At 54.4% G+C, this 14,125-nt stretch overlaps 2 protein-coding genes across 2 annotated transcripts; both read right to left on the bottom strand.

Moving 5' to 3' along the window:
* Nucleotides 1–155: 155 nt before the first annotated feature.
* LOC116946183 (testis-expressed protein 2-like) lies at nt 156–2,177 on the bottom strand. The gene is made up of 3 exons (XM_032961129.2): nt 1,727–2,177; nt 763–883; nt 156–411 (listed from the first exon to the last, which is right to left on the bottom strand). Exons 1-3 carry the CDS (start codon nt 2,086–2,088, stop codon nt 280–282), a joined length of 615 nt encoding a protein of 204 aa, XP_032817020.2. The 5' UTR covers nt 2,089–2,177; the 3' UTR covers nt 156–279.
* Nucleotides 2,178–2,304: 127 nt separating this feature from the next.
* Nucleotides 2,305–12,925, bottom strand: LOC116946181 (uncharacterized). Its single transcript, XM_032961127.2, has 8 exons — nt 10,442–12,925; nt 8,405–8,596; nt 7,408–7,657; nt 6,397–6,542; nt 6,126–6,248; nt 5,258–5,357; nt 4,466–4,595; nt 2,305–3,869 (listed from the first exon to the last, which is right to left on the bottom strand). The coding sequence occupies exons 1-8, from the start codon at nt 11,774–11,776 to the stop codon at nt 3,626–3,628; spliced, it is 2,520 nt and encodes an 839-aa protein (XP_032817018.1). The 5' UTR covers nt 11,777–12,925; the 3' UTR covers nt 2,305–3,625.
* Between the last annotated feature and the right edge of the window lie 1,200 nt (nt 12,926–14,125).

Here is a 14,125-nt window from a genome sequence, read left to right as displayed (position 1 = left end):
AGGATCGTCGTCTTCTTTTTACACGAGCCGTCCTGAGAAATCTGAAAATCTGCCAATTTTTCCTGGACATTAAAGGTCCCAATTTTTTGTCAGTTGTATAAATAATCCACGACTCGAGACGACGTTTTAACATGTAGTTCTCCCTTCGTCCGGCATTGTGAGATCATCTTCTTCTTTCCGTAATGTCCCGGTTTTTTTGTACCTAGGAGGCGGCTACCCTTGCGTAAGCATTGTTGTTGTTGTTGTGTGAGAGGAGTTCACGGGAAGCTCCACGGGGGTTTATGGGAATTCTGACGGGGTCCCCCAGGGTGGCCTGGGAAGTGAAGACGACTCCAGCGAGTGCAGCGCATCTGTAGCAGGGTGCATCATGGGAATTTGAAGGTCATCCATGTTGGGAATTACAAAATTGTTCTGAAAAACAAAAACACAAAGAAAAACATGGTTAAGATGAACACGCAAGAGATAATGTGAATAATTAAATTTTAGATTTCAATGTGATGTCCTTGTATATTCACAATCCTTTTTTCAGTCTACTAATGGATGAGGGTCACCCCATCTCTTACAGGTCATGAGGGTTATGTGACCATACTACACCACACCTTTCGGTGCGGGTTAGTAGATGCGGGGAGCATAGAAGTACAGTACAACAACGGATTCCGCTACTGCTCACCGCGTAGCCCCACTTACGTGGCGCTCATCTCCAGGCCCCCTGCTCCCACCCCCCACCTCCCCCAAAAACCGCCGCCGGATTCCACACGGTACCTCAAACTCCACTTCCAGCTTTTTCTCGATCCAGTCCGTGATGTGAGCCAGCGTCACGTGCCGCTCCCCCAGTTTGGGATGAACTCTGAGCCCCAGGTGGGGAGGCTCGCGGAACCCGTACCTGCCCACGGCGCACGCAGAGTCGATCATTCGACAGCCGCGATTGCCATCAGCTGCCGCAGTTCGCCACTGAGTGGCGGCGACCTCACCACAGCGCTTGTGCCGCGGTGTGGCGAGATGGGTAAGGGGAGGTGGCGAGATGGGTAAGGGGAGGGGGCTGGACGTTAACTACCTCCCCTGCTATACAGGAGGACGTCGGTTCAATCCCGACCCTGGCGCCTGCTGTATGTTTGGAGTTTGCTTGTCTCTACCTGCGTGGTCGCGTTGATTTTTATCACGGGCCCTCCCGGTTTTCCCTCGACATTTAGAAACACGCGTTGAGAGTATTTGGTTGCTATACATTGCCGCATTGATGAGCCACTTCGTTCAGCTCTTATTTGTGGCCAGGTTCGCTCCTGCAAAAGAGCTGCATAGCTCAGTGGGCCTTACCTGGTAAAAATAAAATAGTTTATAGTTTCATTGAGTTGTGCCAGGCTAGATGTGCACTTTGAGGCTACGTGAACTGTCGAAGGCTCGCTGGCGGGAGGTCACGGGACAGACCCAGGTGCCATGGGTTGACTGACTGAGATGGCTGGCAGCCGCAGCGCACGCTCACAGAGACACGACGCAGCTGTGCACTGCTGGAGTGGGGGGGGGGGTGCTCCCCACGACGTGCAAAGTGGTCATATGACCCTGCTTCACCACGCTGGTCAGTACGGGTTAGTGAAGGCGGCGGGTATCCCCCGTAAACATGCAAACGTCGGGCCAACGTTGGTTGTCCCAACGTCGCACGTTCACCGGGATAGACGTGCGAGCCACGTGTTTGCCAACGACGTGTGCGCAGGCAGGCGCGCGGTGTGCCGACCAGATTCTGTCGGAAGGCGGCGGCGGGACGTTGAGCACCAGCGTGCCCCAGCAGCGGTGCACGGCCACGGTGAGCGCCAGCGGCGTGTTGGAGACGCCGGCCACCGTGCGACGCACCAGCGGGTTCTCGGCCGCGCGCCGCAGGCAGTCGGAGCGGGCCAGCCGCCCCAGGAGACCGAGCAGGCCGGGGCTGCTCCGGCGAGCCGTACCCACCGCCGCCGCCGCCGCCGCGTCCGCGCTGTGGGAAGGGGAAGCGGTACCGACGATGGAAACCGCGGAGGCTGCGTCAGCGTCACTCGACCCACAGAGGCAGCGCCGGTCGCGGCGGAGTGCGCGGAGTTTGGTCAGCGGCGGCGAGAACATGCACTGCTCATAAGTACACGTTTCCTACTCCGTCACCGCCCCCCTCCCACCCAATGTTAGTCCCATTATCCTGCGAGCGTGAAGCCAAGAGATGAATCCATTCGGAAATGTTGCAGAGCAGTGTGCGCGCTGCGTGTTACGAGAACAGCCAGAGGACCCCCCCCCGCCACCTCCTTCCCCCCCCCCCCTCTCTTTCCCAGCCCCCCTTTACCCCATTAGGTTAGGTGAGTTATCTTTCCTCCCATTCTTCCCTCCCCAAATAAGCTTTCTTGTTCTCGCACGAGGTCCCCACCTGGGTGGGGCACAGAGCCCCAATGTCCCCCTTCGGTGAGCCTTGGCGTGCCGGACGGCGTTTTTGCACTGGGCTCGTGCTGATTTCCAATACAAAATAAAATAAAAAGAGAGAACAGCCAGAGATCTCTCTAAGCGACCTGGGCGCCGCAGTGGCTAGGAGATGTTAACTCCCTCGCCTGGTATACAGGAGGTCGTGGGTTCGATCCCTACCCTGACGCCTCTATATTTGGAGTTTGCATGTTCTCCCTGTGGTCGCGTGGATTTTTCTCCGGGCACTCCGGTTTTTCCCTCCACATTTGGAAACATGGCGTTCGGAGTATTTGGCTGCTATAAATTTCCACATGATGATGAACCACTTCGTTGAGCTATCATTTGTGGCCAGGTCACTTCTGAAACATAGCTATATAGCTCAGTGGGTCTTATCTGGTAAAATAAAAAGAAACATTTTCTTTAAGTTTAGACTTCTTCTACTCAAACACTAGAGGGTGCACTTTCCACCATGCCCTGCTATCAGAGTGGATCCCGATCACAATGCCAGTCGAGGGACAGTGTCACAGCGCTGGCAATAGTTTTTAGATATTCAGAGCTGGAATTTAACCAAATTAAGTAAAAAAAACAAACTTGATGAGACACATATATTGCGTGCAGTCATTAGTCACCAGCTGAGACCACCGCCTTGCTACACTTAATGGATTAATCGCGATTGACTACGAGGATTCAAATTTAGCTTCTCAGCTGTGACGTACCCTGACACCCGACCCACACGACCAGCAACCCAACACGACCAATTCGGGTCAAAGACTCGACACGTTCATCTAAACGCTGCCCTAGAGCGCAAAAGGGGCAACAACAGAAAATGCTTTTAGCATTGCCCGCAACTCACTTATTATATCTCCTTTGCTCTACACGGCAGTGTTAATTAGAGTTTGCGTGTCCCTCCCTCTCTCTCCCCGTGGTCGCGTGGATTTTTCTCCGGGTCCTACAGTTTTTCCCTCCACATTTAGGATCAACGTCACGCGTTTAGAGTATTTGTCTGCTGTACGTTTCCACGCGTTTAAGCCACTTCGTTGAGCTACCATTTGTGGTCAGGTCGCTAATGAAAAAAAGCTACAGAGCTCAGCGGGCCTTACCTGGTAACAAAACTAAAAAGTCATCAACAATTGTGTTGAGCTTAAATCATTGTTTTGGGAGGGGGGGGGGGCACTGCCGAGGCAGTAAAAAAAAACACAGCGTTTAGTTCGAGTCATCCCGACTCGGCAGGCGTCTGCGCTCCCCCTGAAGCGTTCGCCAGAAGAGGCGCAGCGCCGCCGCGGTGCCGAGTGCACGCGGCGCGAATCTTTATCTGTGTGGCTTCTCGCCTCTCGGCCTGGCCACCGGGCACGGCCTCCGTCCCGTCGCCGCCGCCGCCGCCGTCATCGCCGTCCAGGGAGCTCTCGGCCGACGACTCGTCCTCGCTGTCCTCGATGGTCTTCACGCGCGACCTGCGGCTGCACGAAAGGGCGCGATCGGATCGTGCGGGATGACACGGGTGGGGAGGACACCGTGCGCAGCGATCGAAGCGCAGAGGCACGTGTGCTGAACGTGCGCGCACACAGGACAAACACACACAAATGTACCACCTCTTTCGCACCGCACGTAGCCATCCGTGCATGCATGCAAACACCCAGGCTGCGAACAGCAAACACAAATCACACACGCAAACAGTACACACGCACACGTGCAGTGTACTCAGCACACGCAAAGTATCCCCCTTATGACCATCTTGCTGTCCGTCAGCTCCTACGAGGGCCAGCACGGCACACGAGGGGATGGTGTGGCCACAACCATGGCCAGCACGCAGCCGTCCGCCCCCGCCGCTGATGCGTACACACCGCACCAGGTGCCCATTTAAGGCTGAGTCGACCTGGGGGAGCCCTCGGGACCACTTCTGGCGGTGGTCGGCTTCGCAGTGCAGTGCCCTCGCCCCTATGCCGCAGCTCGCCAGCAGACAAACACCCGGCCACACGCAGCACGTGGACGACGCGCGTCACACGTCACACGACCGAGGGGCAGGAGGACAATGGTGCTCATAGTGGCGACGTACCGGCGACCCAAATCCTGCGCTGCTCTCCCGCCCTCGGCCTCCTCCTTGCCGAGCTTCGACAAGTTCAGCTTTGTCTCCAGAGTCATCTCGAAGGAGCCACTGTAGCTCACGTCCAGCTCCACCCACAGTCCTGGGCGACGGAGAAAGAAAAATAGGGCACAGCCGTGTGCCTTTTTGGAGGAGAGGGTTGGGGCGTCGCACATCCGACGCGGGCCGCTCGCTACGGCTGTGGGATACCAGTCGCGTGCCGCACGCACTCCAGTGTGCTGCCAGCAAACCAAGGCATATTCAGTGAGAAATGAGGCTCTGATCGTGGCTGTTCACCATGATAATAATTTCGACCGGTCACGTGCCGCAGAGCGTTCGCTCACTCGTGGAGAGAGAGAACGACTTGGAGGCACGAGGTACTGGGGGAGGCAGCAGCCACGCGGTGAACTAGCACCAAACTCCCACCGCAAAGCTCTGCGATTCTCTATATATTAAGGTGTTATTGGGAAATATATGAGCGTTTGCACGTGAGAGAAAACCGGATCACCAAAATAAAACCCACATGTGCAAGGGGGCAACACTGTATCCCTTGCAGATGAACGCGGTGGAGTTGCACATTTGCTGTACCCCATTCTCCTGGAAAGCCAGGGTATGGCACGCTGACGTCCATTGTGATGGGAGTTCGCTCCCTTCCATGGGAAGGCAAGGGAGCGATCCACCGGCCCTCACTGCCTCCACAGTGCTGGACTACAGGCATACGTAGCCACCAGCTGGTGTTGTTGCTGCTGTTGCCGCTGTTGCCACCTTGCGCGTCGAGTGTGGGCGGGAAGGCGCGCAGGATCCGCAGCGCGTCCTTGCCCATGTCCAGCTCCGTGAGCTCCAGCGCGTCCAGAAGCGGCGGCAGCTGCAGACGCACGCACGTCCAGAATCACAATCTTCATTTCAACTGCAGGAGGAATCCGGTGAGCTATGAAGCTCTTTTTTTACAGATATCCAGCACGGGGTGGGTCAGCGAGTTACAACAGGAAAACAATACAAAAACACACGATAGGAGTCACTAAATATTAATATATAACAAATACATTTATTCAATAAGTCCAACTTATCAAGCTTGGGCAAGACAGCAAAACGAACAACGAAACAGTCCCAGACCACACCAAGATAGCACCACACAGCAGTAGTCCCCTAATAGGATGGCACATTAGCATTGAACTATCTGTGCCTCGGCGCAGAGTCCTTCGCTCTTCACAGGGTTTGTGACCTCGTGCGTGACGAGGTGGCCACGAGTTTCACAGGTCAAAGCGCTGAGCTGGCAACCCTGAAAGCCTAGGTTTGAGTCCAAGTTTAGGCTGCTAGCGATTAAACCGCGTTCTCCAGTGTAATGAGTTGGTGGTCTCAGCTCAGTTACCCAAGAAGCCATTGAAGGCCTGCCCATGCCATGAGGGTCATGGGGAGGGGGTGGGGTTGTTTAACCATACTTCACCATTCTAGTTAATGCAGGTTAGTGAAGGTGGAACCAGAAATGGTTTAGATATCATTTGGTTCCCAATCCCAGCAGTGGCAGTTGAGCAAAGCCCCCCTTTCTCTCTCTTATTGTTGCATTTTCATCGTAAGCCTTGGGCAACACGTGCCACCACGTGGTGGTTGGGGGGTGTAGCTGCTCTCTCCGCACCCGGATTTTGCCGAGTTTCTGCTGGATCTTGGAGGAGATGAGCTGTGCCCATTGCTCGCTGGTCAGCGCATCCCACAGGACCCTCCCGATGAGTGCGTTGATACATGCCACCTCGCCGCCCACCTGGTGGTGGTGGGGGGGGGGGGCGGGAACGACAGCAGGTAAAGATGAACAAGGCGACCGGGAGCAAAGCTCGCGTTATGCTAAACTAAACTTTTATTTTACTATATTTTAACAGGTATGACGGTGACGATGACGCGTGTGATCGCACCTGGCTCGCGCAGGCCGGGCTGCCGCACGCTCCGTGGGGGAGACTGGGGCCGTCCACGTGGATGAAGCTCTTCATGTATCGCTCGTAGCTGAGCGGGGCCCGTGGCCCAGCGGCGTCTTTCCCGTGGTCGTTGCTCCAACAAGGCCCTGCCAACGCCACTGCCACGTCATTATTTACACCCGTGTATAATTGTCAGTCTTACATACAATACAGTTACTGTATGTATACTCATAATAAAGGGGGGTTTTGGGGGGGGGGGGTTAGATCGCATGAGTGCAAATGTGTCGTTAAACCCGCCACCACCCAACACAGCCAATTAGCAAGGTTTGTTACGTAAACAAAACGTGAACGATTTGTTACTACTTCAGCACGCCGGTCGGCTGGATAGATCTAAACCTTTATTGTGGATAATATTGGTCGCAAAGAGAATACAATGAAAAGATGCATATTATGTCATTAGCACAGGAAAACAGGGAGGTCTCGACCCAGTAAACGTTGGACCAACGTTGGGTCAACATTGGTCCAACGGTTCCAACCACGTCCCAACGTTGCCCCAACGTTAGCATGTTTACTGGGGATCCTGGACTTGAACAGGGGCAGGGAGGCTGGGAGAATATAATTCCATACTACAGCAAAGGATAACGAGCGACCTTATGTCGTCTCATCCCATCATCTCATTATCTCATCATCTAATCTGTGGTAAAGTGCACCACGCATTGCCGACCCACTTTGATAACACCATTGTAAGCGGCGGGGACGGGGAAGGATTTCAATTTGCGGTGATCACTGCCAACGGGCGAAAATGTTAACTTGATTTTCTTCTCCGAATGCAGCATGAAATGGTCAACCCCGTGATCTCCCAATCACTTTGTATGTATGTTGAACTTCGTAGCCAACCGTGCTAATAGGTAGCCAACCGTGCTCTTTGCTCCTCTCTGCAGAAGTGACACCTAAGATAACTATTTGTTCCCCCCCCACCCTAAGGAATTTAGAGGCCGAAGCTCTTCTGACCGTGTGACTCCGCGTGGTCCCCATCCGCTCCTTGTGACGCGTGGAGGAACCTCTGGAACCACTCCTCCTTCTCGCGCCCGGTACGTCCAAACAGAAAGAGTGCCGCGCCTCCCTCCGACCCCGCGACCCGTGCCGCGCCGCTCCGCACGCCCTCAGCGCCGGCGCTCGCTGCACCTCTCAGCGCCAGCACGATGGGGTACTTCTTGCTCCACGTTCGTTTCTCAGCCAGGCGGGCGGGCGCCAACGACAGCTGCGGAGAAACGAGCATCCGAAATAATCGCTGCTCGGAAGAAAAGGAAACACAACGCAATCACGTTTCCGTTCAAAACCACACCTGCGGCGTGCGCTCTCTACATATGTGCGTTGAACTTCTTTCGCACCTTACGGAGCCAACCGTGCTAATCCGAGGTGTGGGGGGGGGGGAAGGACAGCAAACTAAACACAAAAAAGCAGTTCTCAAGAAAGAAGTTTTCAATCTAGATTTTAAAGTGCATAGCTGCAGTGGCTTCCTAATATCGGAAGGAAGAGCGTTCCAGACGGCTGCAGAAGTGAGGATGACCGGAGTTCGCGTGATGGTGTATGCTCCTTGATGAGATCGGCAAGGTATTGTGGTTCATTTGTGGAAAGCACTTTGTGTGTTAATGAGTGCGACCTTATAACGAATTCGTTCGGCGACCAGAAGCCAACGCAGCTGAGCGAGCACCGAACGGGCACGGCCGGATCGTGCAGTACCCGGCTCGACACGTGCCAAATAATTACGTACACGCTGCAGCTCGGTAACGTTTTTTGGCAGACGTCCCGTAGAGTGGCGAATTGCAATCAACCTCAGAGGCGTAAGCTCTCCAGTGTGCAGATGGCGCAGCCACTGGGCCACGAAGCGAAGGGTCAGCGCACAGGGGGCCCCATTTCATTGCTTGCACCAGAGGGGACCCCACGCCAACCCAGATGACGCCACTGTCGAGCGTACGAGGCGGCAATATTTACGAACGTAACGCACTGTACACCCGGCGATGTCGAGCATCCTCGTTCTGCTGCTCGAGCCACCGGAGCCACAGGGCTCTGGGTCCTTGGTGCCAGGCGCGGTGCGCGACAGGGACAGTGTGGCTCCGCGCAGCTCCACGCGCACCCCGCGCAGCGCCGAGCTGTGGAACGTCTCCGGGTCGTAAGCGTCCACCTCGTTCATCCAGCCCTGGCACCGCGCACGTGGGATCGTCATCACCATGGCTGTATCGACATTCTTACCATCATCGTCATGGCCATCAGCATATCATTCTTCCATCAACTTTGTCATCGTCACTGACTTTATTTTAAAAAAAATCCATCATCGTGACCATCCTTATGACCATCATCACAGTATCAATTTTATCAACATTCTTCCCATCACCATCAATATTACCACCGTCTTCATCACTGTGATCACCATCGTGTCATCTACTATATATTTTTTCTTACCATAGCCTATATCATAAATCTTACCACCATCATTATCATCAACATTCATACCAATAACCACATCATTATTGTTCTTACCATCATTACAATACTTACTTGCACCATTCTTACCATGACCATCTGCTTTACCATAATTTATACCATCATCCTTGCCAATATATAACGGCATGATTTTCAACATCATCATCATCACTGTAACCATCAAACCATCCACTATAGCGTAAATATTCCATAATTATTCTTGCCAATCATCCTCACCATCACCACCATGATCATCAGCATCATGGCATCCACTCACACGTGTAGGCAGATTTGACCTCCCACCGTGGGCTCCACAAGGTCAACGCTTTGTAAGCGTAGCATCCGTAATGGGATCGTGTTAATCCTAGGCAAGGCTTATCCCGTCTGAGTGAAGGCTGTAGGTTTTGTGTGTCACGCCTGCCACCCCGGGTCACTGCCAACCCGCGAAGAGTGCAGTGGCACTCGCCAGGTACCGGCACTCAGGACATGCCGGTACTGATGGGGACAATAGTACTGGTACTCGGAGGGGGGACCTGTACGGAGGCATGCGTGTGTGTATGTTGAACTTATTTCGCACCGCAAGTAGCCAAGCGTGCTAATCCGAGGTGCGGGGAAGGACAATAAACTAAACACGAAAAGCAGTTATATAGAAATTAGTTTTCAATCTAGAGTATAAATATGTATGTACAGGCAACAGCTGCACTTAAAGAAATACGATTGATGAAGGACAACATAAATAAGCAACGTCTCCTTCACATATCCGTCTGTCCACATACAATAACACAAGTTTCTTTTACACATCCCGTCAGCCGCCACGACCTTCTGGGAGTGCATAATTTCAGCAGCATCGATTCAAGATGAGCAAAAAAACTCTGGGCCGGTTTCGACACACAGTGTCTCATCATCAGCAGAGTCAGGCTTGGCTTGAATCAACGCTGGTCCTTGCCTGTAAGATTGTCAGTTCACCAGCAATGCTTCAAGCCAGCCTGACTCTGCTGCTGATGAGACACCAGAGTTTTACTTGTTCTGAATCAATGCTGCTGCAATTATACACTCCCAGAAGGCGTTGCGGCTGCTGGGTTGTGGAGAGACAGATATGTGAATATTAATTGCCTGCTGATTTATTAGTTGTTTATATTCTCCATAACGACGCTAATTATTAACATGAGTTACGCGTTCATGAAGAAGCACTCGTACCTAAGAATTACCAGAATGGTACTGACAGAGATGCCTATCATGAGGAGACGCTGGTACTCGACGTACTGAGTGGACCCCAGTACTTAATAGATATTGCCCAAGAGAGGACACTGGCACCTGTGATATTCCAGAATTGAAGAGGCATCAATGAAGGGGTTGAGATCCAAGACCTTGAGACCCAAACATCACGGTTTCTACAGCTATACCTGGACGCCTGGTGGGCCCATGTAGTGTTCTGTTGAGCGAGGCCACAGTGGTACCTCTGGTTAACCGTCTACATGGTTGGCCTCATTTCATGTGGCCCACACATTCTACCCATGACCCTCTAAACCAGCCAAGGGGCCAATGCTGCTGGGTGACGCACCTGGTGCACGGAAGGTCCTGCCGGGGTCTTTAGATTCCCCCGTCCTCGAAGCCCGTGCCCCATGCGGATGGAGGCTCTACCAGGAGCCCTGGGGCCCCCCGCTGTCCCTGCTTGGAGCCACATGGAGCCCATCGCTGCTGCGAAGCCCCAGGCAGCCCCAAGGAGGAGACCCGAAGGGAGTGGGGGAAGAGGGAAGATGAGCCACGTGTAGGCCAGCAGGGACAGGAGGCACAGGGTCTCCAAGGGGACTCGGTCTCCACGCTTGGTCCCGGGGCCTGGGGTGGTGGTGGGGTCCTCTTCCTCCTTTTCGGAGGGCCCGGGGTCAGTGTCGACCCCGCGTGGATGATGATGATGATGACGAGGTGGCGGTGTGAAGGGTCCGCGCTGCAGGGCGCGTTCGTGCTCGAAGGTCGAGGACTTTTTTAGGAGAGGTCCTCCTCCTGGGAGGTCCTGAAGCTCCAGATGGAGACCCTGTCTCATGTCTCTCCTCCCCGTGGACGCCTTGAAGATCCAGTCGAGAGAGTCGCTCTTGGCCGCGTCCTCCGTGGCGCGATTCCTCACCGCGCCACCACCGCCGCCGCCCATCACCTCCACCATCGCCTCCTCCACTTCACTCTCCCCTTCGTCACTGTTGTTGCCGCTCATGATCTTCGTGAGCTCCGTGAGGCTGACGGACAGCTTCCTCGCGCCGCGCCCGCTCTCCTCCCCAGCCACGAATTTGCTGAGCGCCACTGAGAGGCGGCGCCGCGCGCCCTCCACGCGCATCTCCACCTCCTCGGGAACACGCAGGTACGACGAGCCCCGGGGCGCGTCTCCCGCATTTTGGCGCACCGGCGACCCCAGAGCCGTGGTGGCGGCGGCCTTCCTCACCTTGCCCGGACACCTCCCGCTGGGGAGCTCGCCATCGACGAGACTCGACTCGGCCGCCGGAAACCGACTGAGGGAGCCGAGCGGCAACGTGCACGGCGGGGAGACGGGGCGCGCCCTGTCATCGCGCAAGCCCAGCTCGGGGAAGCGCATGGAGCCATGGAGAGGAGTCGGGGAGCAGGGCAGCTGGGACCAGGTGGAGCCCAGGGGGACACCCTGCTCTAAGCCCTGTGCCTGGGGCAGCGAGGGCAGAGACGAGTAGGGGTGCTCCAGGCGGATGCACGGCGGAGGGTCCTCGTAAAAGACGGCTTCGTCGAAGCAAAGGTTGCTCTCGTCCAGATCCTGTGTGTCCATCAGGAGCAGATCGGACCCATCGCTCGAGCTGCGCTGCAGGTGGAGGGACGGATCTTCCTGGGACCCCGTGGGCTCCGAGCCCCCATATCCCGGTTCTCTGTGCTCCGGCTCCATGGAGGCTGGAGTCCCCGGCTCCAGGCGGCCACGCGAGATCGGGCGATCCAGATCTGCGGGACGCGGGCAGCACGCGGCGAGGCCCGGCGGCGTCTCCCGCTAGGGGGTCCGTTTCTAACGGCTTAGCGCGCGATGAAAACCAAACTCAAACAACAACAAAACTCTCTGTGGAAGAGACGATTTTTGCTTTAAAAAAAAAACAATCCGATGCGCAATGGCCCTCTCGCGGAAAGGGACAGGGTAATCCGCTCACTAATGTTCATGAAATCCTCTTTAGGAGACCATGCCGTCAGCCCGATGCGTATTCTTCCCTAGCCATGGGAGTGAAATAATCAATCACTCGTCTCTTTTTTTATATCCACGAATTCTTATCCTTCACTGGAATTGCTTCCACTCAGGGCCGCGGCAGGGCGTCTCGATGCGTGGAAATGCGCGGCGTCTTCACGCAGCCTCATGACCAGGAGACTGCGCAACGGCAGCTGCGCACACCTTCAGGATGGACACCACCACCACTCACCCGACCCCCTCACCCCGACTCCACCTCACTCGCCCACAGCCGGAGACCGCTCACCCAGGCCGGCATGGTACCGGGCTCTCGGCACTCGCAGCGCGCGCCCCTCCGCCACCACCTACTCACATCCAATCCTTCGACCTGCGTGTGCCTCCTCTAGACAGGGATGTTGAGGGGACGTCTCCCCATGGATCGCATCAACTCCGCGCGGATCAACTTCTCACCTAGAGCGTGGGGTTAGTTGATCGATTGATTCCTTCGATTGATCCAGGGACGTCGGTGGTAGCTGTCCGCCAAACTCCACCGGCTCAACTGACCGAAAGCGGTGACCCTGCGTTCAGTTTGCCTTCATCGAGATCGGGAGGCGGCAGGAGCCTCGTTGCAGGCTTCTCGCGGGGTCTCCTGGAAGAGTCTGGATGACCCCCCCCCCACCGCTTGTCGCATTAAGGAGCCCGTGTGGGATTAGGCGCCGTGTCACGGCTTAGCCTCGGGGTCGTAAGCTCGGGGCTGTGGCCGCTTCCCCATCGGGTCGTGCCCACGCCGCCGACCACGCCGCCGACCACGCCGCCGACCACGCCGCCGACCACGCCGCCGACCACGCCGCCGACCACGCTCTTTCCCGCAGTCCCGGGCGTTCACGCGAATTGCTTTGAGGGTTCACGCCGATGAACGCAATCATGGCGGAGCGCGCCCGATCTCGTCAGATCTCGGAAGCTAAGCGGGGTTGAGCCTGGATTGCGCGTGGATGGGTGATCACCATTCATGACAGGTGCTATCGGCTGCTGCCGGTCTACATCGTCAGCAGAGGACAATGAAGCAAGATACATTGTAATGAACCGTGCTCCAAAGGCTATGATCCGCACATTCACCAACCCGCATTCCAGAAATAATGGAACGTTGGACCAATGTTGGTCCAACAACATGAAAACTTTGGGTCAACTTTGCATGTTTACTGGGATCTGACCAACGTGACGAAGTATGGTCAAACGATCTCTATGACCCGCACGGAGTGCAGTTACAAAATCGCCGTCTAAATGTAAGGTGTGAGGTTAACCACCCAGCTTAGGCTGCTCTAGACGATGGGTCTTTTTATATTCTTGGTTCTTTCAGTAAAGTCACGTAGAAGGGAAACAATAAAAAAATATATAAAACAATTTTCTTGCTGTGGTTTTCACACCTGATGATGATTGCTTGTGTTGCAGTCGAAACATCGTGATAATTTTATTGTTTTATATATTTTTTTTATTTTTTATTTTATTGTTTCCCTTCTACGTGACTTTACCGAAAGAACCAAGAATATGAATCCCTGCAGTCACGAAAGCTTTAAATCAAGATGGGTCTTTTATCAGGAAACGCTTGATAGTCTTAATATGACCTGCAATTCCACCTCAAGGTGAGCCAGTGGACAGGTAGAGAGGTGAGTTATTGGATACGCGAGCTCATGGGCAGGTAGGCAAATTAAGGGCCGTCCATAAATGACGTCACGCACCTGGGGGGGGGTCAGACATTTGTGACGATGTGTGACGAGGGGGGGGGGGGGTTTGAGAAATGTGACGTCACATCAAAATGCACAACTTTAAACAAATATAGACAACGCATTCTACTTAATTAAATATACTTTTTAATAAATGTTTTCTCCTACAACATCAGAGTGCAGCGGCACATTGAATACGCACTACAATGACAATAGTTTAAAGCGATTTGAAGCTTGCTGGCCATTGTTTAAATAACACTTACTTCTTATGGAGAGGAGATTTCTTTAAACAAAAGGAAGGAGCAGCAATGGGCTCTCCTTTATCTCCTGCTATAGCAAATCTGTACATGGAAAACTCTGAAAT

Source organism: Petromyzon marinus, chromosome 26 (genome assembly GCF_048934315.1).
Source record: "Petromyzon marinus isolate PM22_M1 ecotype Great Lakes invasive population chromosome 26, UKy_Petmar_22M1.pri1.0, whole genome shotgun sequence".
NCBI lineage: Eukaryota > Metazoa > Chordata > Hyperoartia > Petromyzontiformes > Petromyzontidae > Petromyzon > Petromyzon marinus.
This window is presented reverse-complemented; position numbering and strand designations above follow the sequence as displayed.

Coding starts and splice junctions, on each gene's coding strand:
- LOC116946183 (XM_032961129.2), bottom strand. CDS start 2,088: ATGTTCTCGCCGCCGCTGACCAAACTCCGCGCACTCCGCCGCGACCGG. Junction 884..1,726: donor CCGCCTTCCGACAGAATCTG/GTCGGCACACCG, acceptor CGCCGTGGGCAG/GTACGGGTTCCGCGAGCCTC. Junction 412..762: donor AGCTGGAAGTGGAGTTTGAG/GTACCGTGTGGA, acceptor TTTGTTTTTCAG/AACAATTTTGTAATTCCCAA.
- LOC116946181 (XM_032961127.2), bottom strand. CDS start 11,776: ATGGAGCCGGAGCACAGAGAACCGGGATATGGGGGCTCGGAGCCCACG. Junction 7,658..8,404: donor TCGACATCGCCGGGTGTACA/GTGCGTTACGTT, acceptor GTTTCTCCGCAG/CTGTCGTTGGCGCCCGCCCG. Junction 5,358..6,125: donor AGAAACTCGGCAAAATCCGG/GTGCGGAGAGAG, acceptor GTGCGTCTGCAG/CTGCCGCCGCTTCTGGACGC.